This window comes from Acipenser ruthenus, chromosome 29, assembly GCF_902713425.1.
Source record: "Acipenser ruthenus chromosome 29, fAciRut3.2 maternal haplotype, whole genome shotgun sequence".
Lineage (NCBI taxonomy): Eukaryota > Metazoa > Chordata > Actinopteri > Acipenseriformes > Acipenseridae > Acipenser > Acipenser ruthenus.
This window is the reverse complement of record NC_081217.1, coordinates 4,616,563-4,630,000: the sequence shown is the minus strand read 5'-3', so window position 1 is coordinate 4,630,000 and position 13,438 is coordinate 4,616,563. Positions and strand designations below refer to the sequence as shown.

At 40.9% G+C, this 13,438-nt stretch overlaps 1 protein-coding gene and 1 long non-coding RNA gene across 3 annotated transcripts in view; one reads left to right on the top strand and one right to left on the bottom strand.

The window, feature by feature from the left end:
* LOC117431886 (elongation factor 1-alpha 2) overlaps positions 1-7,834 on the top strand; it is an 8,125-nt gene extending 291 nt beyond the window's left edge. The window contains exons 2-8 of the mRNA XM_034053164.2: positions 1,496-1,690; positions 3,127-3,306; positions 3,770-4,066; positions 5,889-6,039; positions 6,489-6,745; positions 7,017-7,251; positions 7,486-7,834. Coding sequence (XP_033909055.1) covers positions 1,547-1,690; positions 3,127-3,306; positions 3,770-4,066; positions 5,889-6,039; positions 6,489-6,745; positions 7,017-7,251; positions 7,486-7,613 — 1,392 coding nt within the window. The 5' untranslated portion in view covers positions 1,496-1,546 and the 3' untranslated portion in view covers positions 7,614-7,834. The remainder of the gene's footprint in view (positions 1-1,495; positions 1,691-3,126; positions 3,307-3,769; positions 4,067-5,888; positions 6,040-6,488; positions 6,746-7,016; positions 7,252-7,485) is intronic.
* Positions 6,638-13,438, bottom strand: part of LOC131702062 (uncharacterized) — an 80,101-nt gene continuing 73,300 nt past the window's right edge. For both annotated transcript variants that reach the window (XR_009309260.1, XR_009309261.1), the window contains exon 5: positions 6,638-6,776. This is a non-coding gene — a long non-coding RNA (uncharacterized LOC131702062). The remainder of the gene's footprint in view (positions 6,777-13,438) is intronic.

Below are 13,438 nucleotides of genomic sequence, written 5' to 3'. Positions count from 1 at the left end.
AAGCACCTAGAACCTGCTCCCATGCTCCTGGGTACCTGCTAGGGATAAAGGCTAGCTAAGAGACATGTTGTCAGGATGTTGAAATACTTTAGCACCTTCAAAGGCAAAAGGTAGACACAAAATGCTAATGAATGTGAAACATTAGCCGGAACTGTCTTTCAATATTCTCAATTAGCAGGATAATGCTGTTCGTATTTATATGAGTATATAGATCAGATAGAGTCGCAGCATTGTTAAGATATGATGTTTTCTATTTTCATGCAGCTAAGGGGCACACAAAAAGGAACGCAGTTTGAAACGTAATAATAGTTGACAAAAACTATTAATTTTTTTTTTTTTAATTAAAAATAGGACTTCAATAACAGTGCATCTATTCCTGCTATTAAATATTGTAAACATATACTAATGTAGTGGTATCCAGTACATATCAATATCTAAAATGTTTACCTAAATATTATATGATATGGATAACCGTACCGATACAAAAATGTGTTTGTGACTGAGTTGCATGTCTAAATGTGCCCTTTGGTTTCTGCATTTATTTAAGGTAACAGATTTTTCCTGGCTCAGGGTTCGACCTCCAAAAACAAACAAAAAAACATAATATGATAACAGGATTATGAGCATCCTGGATTTCCTCTTATCAAATGATGACAATGATAATTACTGCCTCCAGATATAAATAGAAACTCTAGTGGCGTAGGTATAGCTCAGTTACAGGGGGACAGACAATAACAACATGGAGAAATAATCTATCTATCTATCTATCTATCTATCTATCTATCTATCTATCTATCTATCTATCTGTCTGTCTGTCGAGCTATCTGTGTGACTTCTAGAATGTTCTTTTCAGAACCAAGAACTTAACAACAAAGCAGCAGAGATGAAAACAGGGTTCTTTTATTTTTGAAGTACCCTACTGTTCTATTTGTTATACAGGCCAGCCACATACTACAGTCTTAGACATATTTACATGTAAAAGAAATGCTAATAATAGATACTGTAATTTAGACATAGAGATATGAATTAACACTGATCTGGAAAGGGGTGAGTTAAACTGTGCCTGCTGGCTTGTGTGGTCCTTATTATTGGTTTGTTTTGCAGCTGGATTTAGAAATAGATAGCACTGTTATATCTGTACCCTCTCTTACTGTCTCTCTGGAGGAAAGAAACATTGAACAGTTCTTTCAGAATAGCAGCACAAAGCAAGTTAATGTTCATGTCGTGGGGTTAGGAACAACTCCATTAGAATCAAAGGCAAACAATAACACGTTGAAAGGGGTGGGGGAGGGGTTATTTACATTCAAAATGATTTGATCTGTTCATGCTCTAATATTCATCTGGTCACAAACACGTCTTAATAATTGTCTGCAATATATATTTAACCATTTTTAACCAAAAATCTTTATTTAATGTATGTGAAATAGAGGTACTTGATGTAGATTCACCACTTGCTGCTTCACGCCTGTTTCAATCTCACTTGTCCACACTCTAGCCTCTATATCATATAGTACTGCCCCTTGCCTCCAAAGACCAGTGCTGCAGAATGGGAAAAGAGAAGACCCACATTAACATTGTGGTCATCGGCCATGTGGATTCTGGCAAGTCCACCACCACTGGTCACCTCATCTACAAGTGCGGAGGAATTGACAAGAGAACCATTGAGAAGTTTGAGAAGGAGGCTGCTGAGGTGAGTGTGGTGGTAGAGCCTGGGGATGGTATCCCTTTCATAGCAGACACATACCAATAATTACTTCAAAACACTCAATCCAAAATCAAAGGCAAAACTTATAAGAACCAAGTGAAGCAGACGAATGATTCAGCTAGGGCATTCTTCAGTGTACTCATATAATTACAGATGAGTTCAGTACCGTACAAGGCTAGATTCTCCAGGCTTTTTTTTTTTTTATCCAGAACGACATTTGTATGATATTTTCAGAAAGAAAAAAAAAATATTATTATTATTATTATTATTATTATTATTATTATTATTATTATTATTATTATTATTAGCTTTAGAATTATAATTGTTTTTTTTTCCAATTCTGTAGGAAAGTATGGAGATTTGATATTTTTGCCTACCATTGCAAACAATACTGTAAAACATGTTACAACACATAGATCTTTTGAGAAATACTAGGTTCGGTTCTGTTCATGTCCCCCTACAGTGCATAGGCACATGTAACTTAGTATGCATAAATATACAAAGGACAATTCTGAACAGAAGCACGGACTGGACTGGACTGCAGTTAACAGTTTTCAGAAAACGCAAGTGTCCTTTTGGTTATTCTGCCTCGAAGGATGACCTCTTTTCTAATGGACTGAAGTAAAATGATCTCCATTTCTGAGACCCTTTAATGGGAACATGACCCCAGCCTCCCAGTTCATATCCAGCTCCCTCTGGAAGAGACCCTACCAAGAGATGGGGAAAGTTTCCATTATTAGCGTCCTCATTTAGTAACCAGACTCCATTTTGCGACCCAGTGCTGCAGGCCCACTTTACTTATTAGCATCACAAGCAAAATGGAGTACTACGCTGCTGTTGGGAAAGTGATGCAAGCACCAGCGGATTTAATCAAATCATCTGTCTTACTGCAGGGAAGCGTGGGAGCTGTATTTCTTTAAACTGTTTAAAGATGGCTCGAGGTAATTTGCTCTCATTGTCTTTGCTGTAATTCAATAATAACATGTTAACAATTCAGCGTGGCCACATCAAGGGACTATTTTAATGATTTGAACAGGAACAGATCTTAATACCGTCACCTTAAAATGTACAAACCTGATTTTTCTCCGATCTCAATTTACTGTAATTTAATAGTGTGTAGTAATGATAATAAGGATTAATAAAGGTGGAATTTACATACTACGGATCTAACAGGTAGTTCAGTCCTCTAATTCCTGACATGCGGCATGGTAAAAGATTTACACAATGAATTGATTTATTTAATTGATATATTGTGTAACCGGGGTCTCCAGATCAAAATCAATGGCATGGCTCGTCATTTATAAACAGACCTGGGCTACAGCACTCAGCAGCGATGAATTTTGCAACATCTAATTTCCATGGGTGTCCTACCTGCATTTCACAAACAGATCAGTCTAAGGGTACATGTGCCTGCCTTTCAGATGGGCAAGGGCTCCTTCAAGTATGCCTGGGTGCTGGACAAGCTAAAGGCTGAGCGTGAGAGGGGCATCACCATCGATATCTCCCTCTGGAAGTTTGAGACCTCCAAATACTACATCACCATCATTGACGCTCCGGGGCACAGAGACTTCATCAAGAACATGATCACAGGGACCTCACAGGTACAGAGCCACATGCAGAGGCAGGGATCGAGGTGGGATATGGGATGCATAATGGGATAGACGCCTTATTCTGAAAATAGAATCTTATACGGCTCACATTTGCACATCACATCTACAGTTCTATCAGCTTCTATTGGGTTTTATGGCCACTACAGACAAAATATAATCCTATGTAAAAATATATTTTGTGCTCCGTTTCAAGCAGATGCCATTATGGGATGTTGAGCTGTGGTTCCAAATTCATACTACATGTGTGGTTTTGGACAGTCTAATGACATGGCACTTATGAGCAGAAATATTAGTCCTCCTGCGCAGCAAATGCAGCTATGACTAATGATGATAACATACTTTATAATAATTTGTTTCACTGCAGTGTCTAGTGTTTGAATCTCTCTCTCTCTCTCTCTCTCTCTCTCACTCTCTCTCTCTCTGTCTCCCTCTCTCTGTCTCTCTCTCTGTGCAGGCTGACTGCGCCGTGCTGATCGTGGCTGCTGGCGTCGGTGAGTTTGAAGCCGGGATCTCCAAGAATGGCCAGACTCGAGAACACGCGCTGCTGGCTTACACCTTGGGGGTCAAGCAGCTGATCGTAGGGGTCAACAAGATGGACTCCACTGAGCCGCCCTACAGCGAGAAACGCTACGATGAAATCGTCAAGGAGGTCAGCGCCTACATCAAGAAGATCGGCTACAACCCGGCCACCGTCCCCTTCGTCCCTATCTCAGGCTGGCACGGGGACAACATGCTGGAGCCCTCTCCCAACGTGAGTCCCTCCCGGCCGCAGGTTATCTTTCTGTTTGGGAAGTGCAGGACCCACAATATCATGGCTCATGGTTTATTTTTGCATCTCAAGGATGGATGTTGAGGTCTTCTTGATTGGCTTCTTAACTTTGCAGGCAGTTGTGTAATTACATTTTGTAAGCCTTTTGCAGAAGCAGCTGCTTGATATTCCTTGGAGATCCCCCATTCCAGTACTAACCAGGCCCAGCCTTACTTATAGTTTGATGAGATCAGAGGCATCTGAATTTTCAGTTGCAGTATGCTTGTTGTATCTCCCGCTGCTTGCTGGCAGAGATGCATGGTTTATTAGATGTAATTGGCAATCTTTGCACAGAAGAGGGCTTGAAATCAACAAGGACCAAAGTGCCTTTCAAACCAGTGTGCCTATTGCTAACGCAGTTTGATATCAGAGTAGTAATAAAGTCATGTGTGGTTTAATAGGTGTTGGAGACGTTTCCATTACTCCCTTATTATTAAATCCACATCACATTTGTTTAAATACTGTGCATAAACATTACGTTCGACTGCTGGCATCATTTTTATTATTTAATATACCGTGAAACTGAACAACAGCATTTCAACTGCATTGGTAATGTTCTAGAATGTCACAGGGCCTCCTCTCATTGGCAGAAGGGAGATGGCTCAGGGGTGCTAGCCAATTAAAAGCCCAGCTGATGGCAAAGTAGGAGTCAGGAGCTGAAGAAACACTTAGACAAGTGACTGATCATGAATCACTTCATCTTAATTAGAAGACAAATTATGTGATAGTAAAACAGTGGCTTAGCCAGGATTTTGTTTCGGGGATGGATGGAATTTTTTTTGATGATGGTTTACGTTTCTGTGGGTGGGGTGGGGGGGTGGGGGGGTGCTGGTGATGGATCACCACTGTAGTAAAATAAGACAGCTACTGTGTTGGAAGTGTAGTATAGGGTAGGCTGATCTCTTTTATGACTCTTAGTTTCAAGATACTGATAACCTCAAGAATATGTTCCAGCTTCAGTAAGGGAGAATAACCCATGTGGGATGTGAGATAATCTCCCTTAATGTTGACGGGAGGGAATCTATGAAGGTGTTATTTTTGTATTGATTTTTTTTTATACAAAATGTTTGACAGGCCCTTATTATTGACCACCCAAAAGCCCATATGGAAAAATGTAATTCTAGTTGAATTTCATATGAGAGCAGAGTTGTGAAGATATTCCTTTAACTGCTTGCTGTGAGAGCGAGCTGGAGCAGTGCCAGCTCACTGCAGCTAAAGGCTGGCAGCAACAGATGACACAAATACGAGAGGCAAGAACCAGCCTCCTAATGTACCCTGAATTCTGTTATCTAAAAAATCATGGACCTTTTTTCATCCAGTACAAATCATGTTAGAATATGATTATGATCAGAATATGAATATGGATATGATCAGAATATGAATTCATTAAGAATACAATTACTTGATATAATATAGAATAAAGTATTTAGACTTAATAATAAAATAATAATAAATACTGTAATAAGCAATGTGCCCAGACTTTCATGTTCTTCAATATAATTGTCTATCCACTGGGTGTCACTGTTGCATAACAAATGACCCCACAAAAACAAACAAAATAGAATCAAAGGTAAACTATAACACCCTGAAGGAGAATTTGTTTTATCCACCAAATCAAAAATTATATTGTGTAGAATTGGCTGCATCATGTAGAACTGGCTACTTTACAATCACATGAACGGATCCATCTTACAAAACGGAAGTTTTATTTAAAGGCTGTGTCTGAGTGAGTTGGAGAGGGTGACAGAGCTGTCCTGTGTTGTAGATGCCCTGGTTCAAAGGCTGGAAGCTGGAGAGGAAGGATCACAAAGACAGTGGGGTGACTCTCCTGGAGGCCCTCGATACTATCCAGCCCCCCTCCCGGCCCACCAACAAGCCCCTGCGCCTGCCCCTTCAGGACGTCTACAAGATTGGAGGTGGGCAATCAAGAGCAGTGTGAGGGATTTCATAACAGAGGGATGGGTTACTCAGGCAAAAACACATTCAGCGTTCAAATAATCCCTGGGAAGGAATCGCTTGCAGAAGGCCTTTTTGTCTGTGGTTCTGATTCCATGATTCTGTGGTTCTGATTCCATGGGAGACTGTGAGCTTTTAACTTTGTTGACCCCATCTGTATGGTATAGTATATACATGGAACCACAGACAAATGGCCAAACAGCAAGGTTTTCTCCAAGCAAACTCAAAGCTAATTATAGCAACATAACTCAGAACCACTGCAAACATGGTTTTATATTTTAAGGCGAAGGCTTGGGAAGACTTTCTTTCCTTTGTTCTACTTTGACACAGTTTGGTACCCTTAAAGATTCATAAACCCAGACTTGGACTCATTTCATTTTGAGTGACCTTTGTATTTTTTGCCTGGCAGGTATCGGCACAGTCCCAGTGGGCAGAGTGGAGACAGGAGTCTTGCGGCCTGGCATGGTGGTGACCTTTGCCCCCGTTAACATCACCACGGAGGTGAAGTCAGTGGAGATGCACCACGAGGCCCTGAATGAGGCGTTCCCCGGGGACAACGTGGGCTTCAACGTGAAGAACGTGTCTGTCAAGGACATCCGTCGAGGAAACGTGTGTGGAGACAGCAAATCCGACTCGCCCCAGGAGGCAGCCCAGTTTACAGCACAGGTCAGCCCCACCTGCTGGACGAAGTCTGTAACTGCAGAGATTAGTGGGTTAGATTGGGATAAATACTTCCTTCTTCCTTGGATTATACAAGTGCAGGAGCAAAAATAATTATTTCATATATAGGTTGCATTATTAAAGACTGCTGGTTTGGTCTATGGTGACCACTCTGATTAAGAGAAGCACAGTACCATTTAAACACCACCTGTCTTTGAAGGCCGTTATAAGACGTACAACTGTGTAAAGTATGTATATATACTTTTTCTTTCTCCAGGTGATCATCCTGAACCACCCTGGACAGATCAGTGCCGGCTACTCTCCAGTCATCGACTGCCACACCGCGCATATCGCCTGCAAGTTCGCTGAGCTGAAGGAGAAGATCGACCGCCGCTCAGGAAAGAAGCTGGAGGACAATCCCAAATTCCTGAAGTCCGGCGACGCAGCCATCGTGGAAATGGTGCCCGGCAAGCCCATGTGTGTGGAGAGCTTCTCCCAGTACCCACCCTTAGGTGAGTGCACCCCACAGAGGAAGGCTTTAACAGCAGGACAGAATCCGTAACAGCAGTGTATTACACAGCACGGCCCATTACATTTACATTTAAACCACGCAGCTAAGAAAACGTGAGATGCACTGGCTTCAGTTGTGATGTTGTTATGCTTGAAGTAACTGCTCCCAGACTGATACTTGCGAGATGGATAGTAAATGAATGAGGAAATCAGTCGTGTTGTGTTCCCGTTGGCAGGGCGCTTCGCGGTGAGGGACATGAGGCAGACGGTGGCAGTGGGGGTCATCAAGAGCGTGGAGAAGAAGATTGGCGGCGCTGGCAAGGTCACCAAGTCCGCTCAGAAGGCCCAGAAAGTGGGCAAATGAATCGAGCTCTACGAGAACAACGCGGCCAGACCATCGCGCCCGCGAGACCCCCCGTACCATCTCCCCAGAGGGCATGCCCACACATCCGCTTGTAAAACACTCCTCGTCAATGACTGGATGTTGACCATTAAAGTACAATGGAAATTCTTTAAAAGGAAAAGCATGTTCCAGCATTTGTAAGGGTTCATGTTCATTTTACCAATAAAGTGGTACAAACACTTGATTGCGTGTGAGTGCTGTTATTTCAGTCATAACGGAGTTCATCACATTGGGTAAAAAAGCAGGTGAAAATATGAACTGAAATTAATTTCTCCATGCACGCTGGGGGGATTGTGTAAATAATTCAATCTCCTGCCCTCATAGCACCGTTTTTAATTTGTAAAATAATGGCATGAGGTACTTCCTTCACTATAGGGCAAACACATTTCTTAAACTTGAACAAATGTTGTGTTATGGACTAATTTAGGAGGCAGCAACATCCTTCTGCCAGCTGAAATGACGTCTGTATATTGATTCACATTTCCTTTCATCTCGTTATTAAACAACAGCTAACAAAAAGCATATCATAGTTTTTTGCACTTGGGTGTGAGTCAATTGGTACAGTATGCAATACATATTAGTAAGTTGTTCTAAATCCTCCACTCGATTACCAAGCCTTAGTTGAAGGACTGTAATAACCGAAACACAACTTGATAATGTTTTGCTTTGGTTCCCATATGGAAGGAGCATACAGAGGCTCCAAAACGAGTCACCCACGTTGGTTTGTGATGCTTGATGTGGGACATATGCTGCACTTTAACCACACTAGACCGATTGCTTAAGAAATATCTTAGTATCCCTAATAAATAATCGTCAGCTCTTTGGACAGTAATAAGCAAGACGTCGATCATGTGCAAAGGCACCGCAAATGTTATTAATTTCCTACCATAGTGTGTTTCTGCAATGATAATTACCAAGACAGGTATCACTTTTAGGTTGTACCACTTACATATACAAGACAAAGTATTCACCTATATTCATTTTGCTTATTTTGAAAAAATGTTGTTTTTCCACAGTCCATTTACTTTGGGAATGGTAAATCTGCACAAATTTGAACAACTCATTCATTTGAATCTGATGTATTTCTAAGCCTGCCAGCTGTTTGATACACCGAGCAATAAATCATAGCAACTTAAAATTGCGTTGGATAGTACATCTAATCCTGTCTGAAATCCCCTCTAAATCTGTATTCTTGCCTTTCAGCATTAATCACCACGTGCAAGACAGATGTCTGGAGTATCTCCTGGTCATGTGATCAGGTCAGAGCTAGTGTAACGGGAACAAGGGGAGGGTTTTTGATGTGTTTGAAAGAGTACAAAGCTGGACCATTAAAGGATTATACCTTCCTAAAGGAGAGGCTGAAACCTATCCCTCCTACTCACCTGGCAGACCTTGCATCACATCAGACCCGTCTAGGCTGCCCATAGCGACCCTACAGCACAGTGTGCCTGATGTGGCTAAAGTTTTTGACCAGCTCCTATTATTATACATTAGGGTGAAACCAGTTTTCAATAGAGAAACTCATCTAGCTGCATGATGCTGATTATTCCGAAAACAGATTCCGTTCAGACTCGACGGTTCTTTCATCTGCTCAAGTGCCACCAGTAATTATACGGTTGCTCGATCTTTCTAGACAATAAGAGGTAAAACGGTCCTTGGTTATTTCTCAGAGTGTTGTGTTCGGTTGTCCTAGACGTGTTCAAATAAGAATTGCTTTTGGCATCACAGAGCTTTGGCTTTGTTTTGTGATTGTATTGTAAGTCAGCCAGTCATGAGGTGAATTCATTTTCATGGCAATTTTATACAGAAGAAGATTTCTTATCAGGCCCAGCGAGAGTTTACTGGTCCGTCTTGAGCACCAACTGTGATACATTTGTCTTAAAATATACAAGGACACGCTCGCCACATTTTAAAAACCTTCTGCTGAAATTAAACCAAAACCTAACACAGTGTTGTGGCTTTTGTTTTGTTTTTCAATGGGCTAATAAAACTTGTTTTAAACTTGCTTTAAAAGTTTGTACTGTACCCCACACATACAGTATGTGCAGCATTTCTCTTCAAATTAAATTTTTATCCCACAACAGCTCTCAAAACCAGCGCTGACAAGTCAAGCACAGGGTTTTGTAGAGGTCTTGTTTAATTGTAAAGCATGTCACAATAAGTTGGTATCACAGTGTGTGAATTGCATATATTTTACACCCTGATGCATTCCTCTTCAGGGTGTTATCCAGGTAAACACACATTTTATATTCAAATTGTAACATTTTTCAACCGTCTGCACGGCTGGCACGCACAGGGTCTCAGATACATTCCCTGCAGAGTGGTAATATACTTATCACTGTAATGAAAGCAATACCAGTGCCTTGCTGTGGTATTAACACACCTCTAAGTGAAATACCGACTTCAAAGCATATGCAATTCCAGAAGACAAGACCCCACATGTTTTGCTGCTAGGCGGACGCTTGGCAAGGATTTCATTAGCAGAGCCCTGGCAAATTTTATGCAAAACAGGAAGCAGCACTGCAAAAGAGATTAATAGAGTTTACTGTCAAGTTTTCATTAGTGGATTAAAAAAAAACCAAAAAAACTCTGCTCCTTGTCTTACTGATTAAAGCAGTGGCAGCATTTTTGCCAACACACTTATCATATTCAGACAAGTACGAATGGAGTGCCTAATTTAAATAAGCAGTGATGGATCCTTTTGTCAGTCTCTATCTTCTGCACCATGGCTGCTCTATATCTGCCTGTCTCCAAAACCTGTGAGTCTTTAAAGGCAGCGTGACACATGTAAGAAACAAAGAAGAGGCCATTCAGTTAGTTAGGCCAGGGCTGCTTGAAGACAGAACCCTGCCATGCATATGTTCCATTTTGGCAGAGATGCTCAATATAAATTTTACTCATCAACTTCCTAAAAAAGGTTTATGAGTGTATAAATGGTTGCAGCAATTGGCTGTGATTTGGCTAGAAATTCATCATCCCATATCTTCTCAGAGAGATCATTACCCTGATATCTCACTGTGGGAACACCTCAGCAACTTCCAGCAATAATTAAAATAATTATGATACTCACCACATAGTGTACTGAATATCTAAACAACAGTCAGTATATTAAGAAAGATCTCTATCCTAGCACAAACCCCTCTCTAGACCTTTCAGTACAATTTATTATTATTATTTATTTCTTAGCAGATGCCCTTATACAGGGTGACTTACAATTGTTACAAGATATAACATTATTTTTACATACAATTACCCATTTATACAGTTGGGTTTTCACTGGAGCAATCTAGGTAAAGTACCTTGCTCAAGGGTACAGCAGCAGTGTCCCCCACCTGGGATTGAACCCACGACCCTCTGGTCAAGAGTCCAGAGCCCTAACCACTACCCCACACTGCCACTACTCCACACTACAATAACAACAACAACAACAACAGATTGTATTTCTATAGCGCCTTTCATCACAAGGATCCCAAAGCGCTTCACATACACACAAAAATCTAGTACAGAATTTGATAAAAACAGAAATTAAAGTAATGGCTGTACTTACTGATATTTCTGCTCTAATCCCAGTACAGCCTGGGAAATTAGATGTGGACCTCACCAAATATTATTAAATTTGCCATTGACATATTCTAAATGAATGGTAATGTATCTGGCCTCCAGCAGAGGGCACTACGTCCTTTATCTGGTAAGGAAAAGCAAAAGTACAAGAAAGCACTGCTTAGTTGCAGGCTTGCTTGTGAGGTTCGAGTCTGTCTGTGAAGGTGAGGGCAGCTGGTGCTGTCCATTCCGAGTCTTCCATCGCTCATGGGAAGCTCCAGCAACATACAGCATGGCTGGTCAGGGGTGTGGCTTTGCTGGTTTTCAGCTGGGCGTGCTGGTTCAGGGGCTGGCTGTAAATCTTGTCTGGGGGTTTATATAACTGCTGGATGCTCTCCTGTGGTGGCCATTTTGCAAGTATCCTGTGAAACCAAGCTTGTGTAAAAACAAGACGGTTTTATCTCAAGGGTGATCCTGGTTAAAATAATAAAAAAATAAAATAAAATAATAGAATTCTCACCAAGCTCACCAAATATTAATGCATCAAATCCCCACCCTAGGGATCTGGAGTTTACATTACTTTGGCAGGGAGCTGTATTTGGAGCAGATACTCCTCTCCTCCCATGGTTACATTTGTCTGAAATAAGCCTCTGTTTACTCTGTAGTGACTGTGGGAGAAGCTCCTGTACATGTCTATACTGGGGATAGACTGGGTGTGAGAGCCTTCAGCCTAGTGCGGAGGTGTGTTATCCACACAATTCAATGGAAAAAGGGGAAAGGCCTGAGGAGTTTGTGTTCAAAACTATGACCTTTAATGTACCGCCAGGAAAGCAAACAAATCCCTGGGAATGTAAGTGCACAGGGAAAAAAAATAAATAAATACATAAGCTGCAAACTGTAATTTCATGTATATGACATCGAAGGGCTGCTTGGGAAATGCACAGCTATCGTTTGGACATGAATTCTTCCATGCAGTACATCATTCTTATAAAGAGGGAATGGTGGACTGGTTGCTAAGAAGAGGAGAAGCACTTTGAGTAGGATTTAGTTTGCCGAGAGAGGTGCTGCCAATAATCAAAGCCAGGATCGCTGCTGAATTAGCCCTGTTACTGTGTTGTCGCTACAGGGTAGCATTAAAGGTGTTTCTCAATAACTACATGCTTTTAGAGATCAGTCCATCTTCTAGCAAGTATAAGACTGACGAATACAAAGTATACAGCCATCAAATAACACCAGAACACTCATTTGCATAGTATGGTTATCAAGAACTACTGACCCTGTATACATTCCTAGTCATTCCTGGAGATCAGAAAATGCAGAACTCTTAGTTGTTCCAAAAAAAATAATCTTAAATCAAGTGTGAGCCAGAGCTTTTTTGCTGTTGTGCTCCTCGTTTGTGGAACTCTATTCCGGTTGACATCAAGCAGGTTCAAATGTCGGATTCTTTTAAGTCTAAATTGAAAACTATTTTTTAATGTGCTTTTATATAATTGGTTGTAGCTGGAGTGTATTGTACATACAGTATGCGCTCCGGGATGCCATGGCGTGAAGGCCGCTATATAAAAATGAATTTGTATTATATAGTATTGTACTGTATTGCAATCATGAATTGTTCATACAGTAGTTTTAGTGTCTTGCGAGACTTTCATTGTGCTTTTAGCCATTAGAATGGTGGGTCAGTCCTGAATTACACTGAAAGCAGTACAGCAGGCTCTTTATATAACAAGTTTAGGCAGACCGCTATAGTTCTTTCATCCCAGAAAGAATTTCGTTGCATAGCCAAGCATCCTTTCATAGAAAGAACTAAAAGACGTTAATTATGTTTTTGTGATAGCTGAATTTATTTAAATATATCTTTTTTTAAATGAAGCAGTCGTTTGGCTATCCTGGTGGTGTAAACAGCAGAAGAGCCTCAGTCGGTATTATAGGATGAGTAGAATCATAACAAAGCCTTAAGGGACTAGATGGAGTTAAACTATTAAAATCTATTCTCTTTTTGGTGTTTTGTTTCCCAAAGTGCTCTGATTATATTTTTCTTCAGGATAATAGCTTGCAATAAAGAAAGCATTAAGTAAAAAAATATGCCTCTGAATACTGAACTGATCTTGTGAAGCAATCCCACACTGTGGTACCAAGGTATTAAGCTTCCTTTTATTTTTTCAACCCCAGGTGTCTTGGGTTCCATCACAAATGAAAGTCCGGGCGTCTCATCTTTCTCCTCAGTCTGTATCACAAAGAAATCTAGT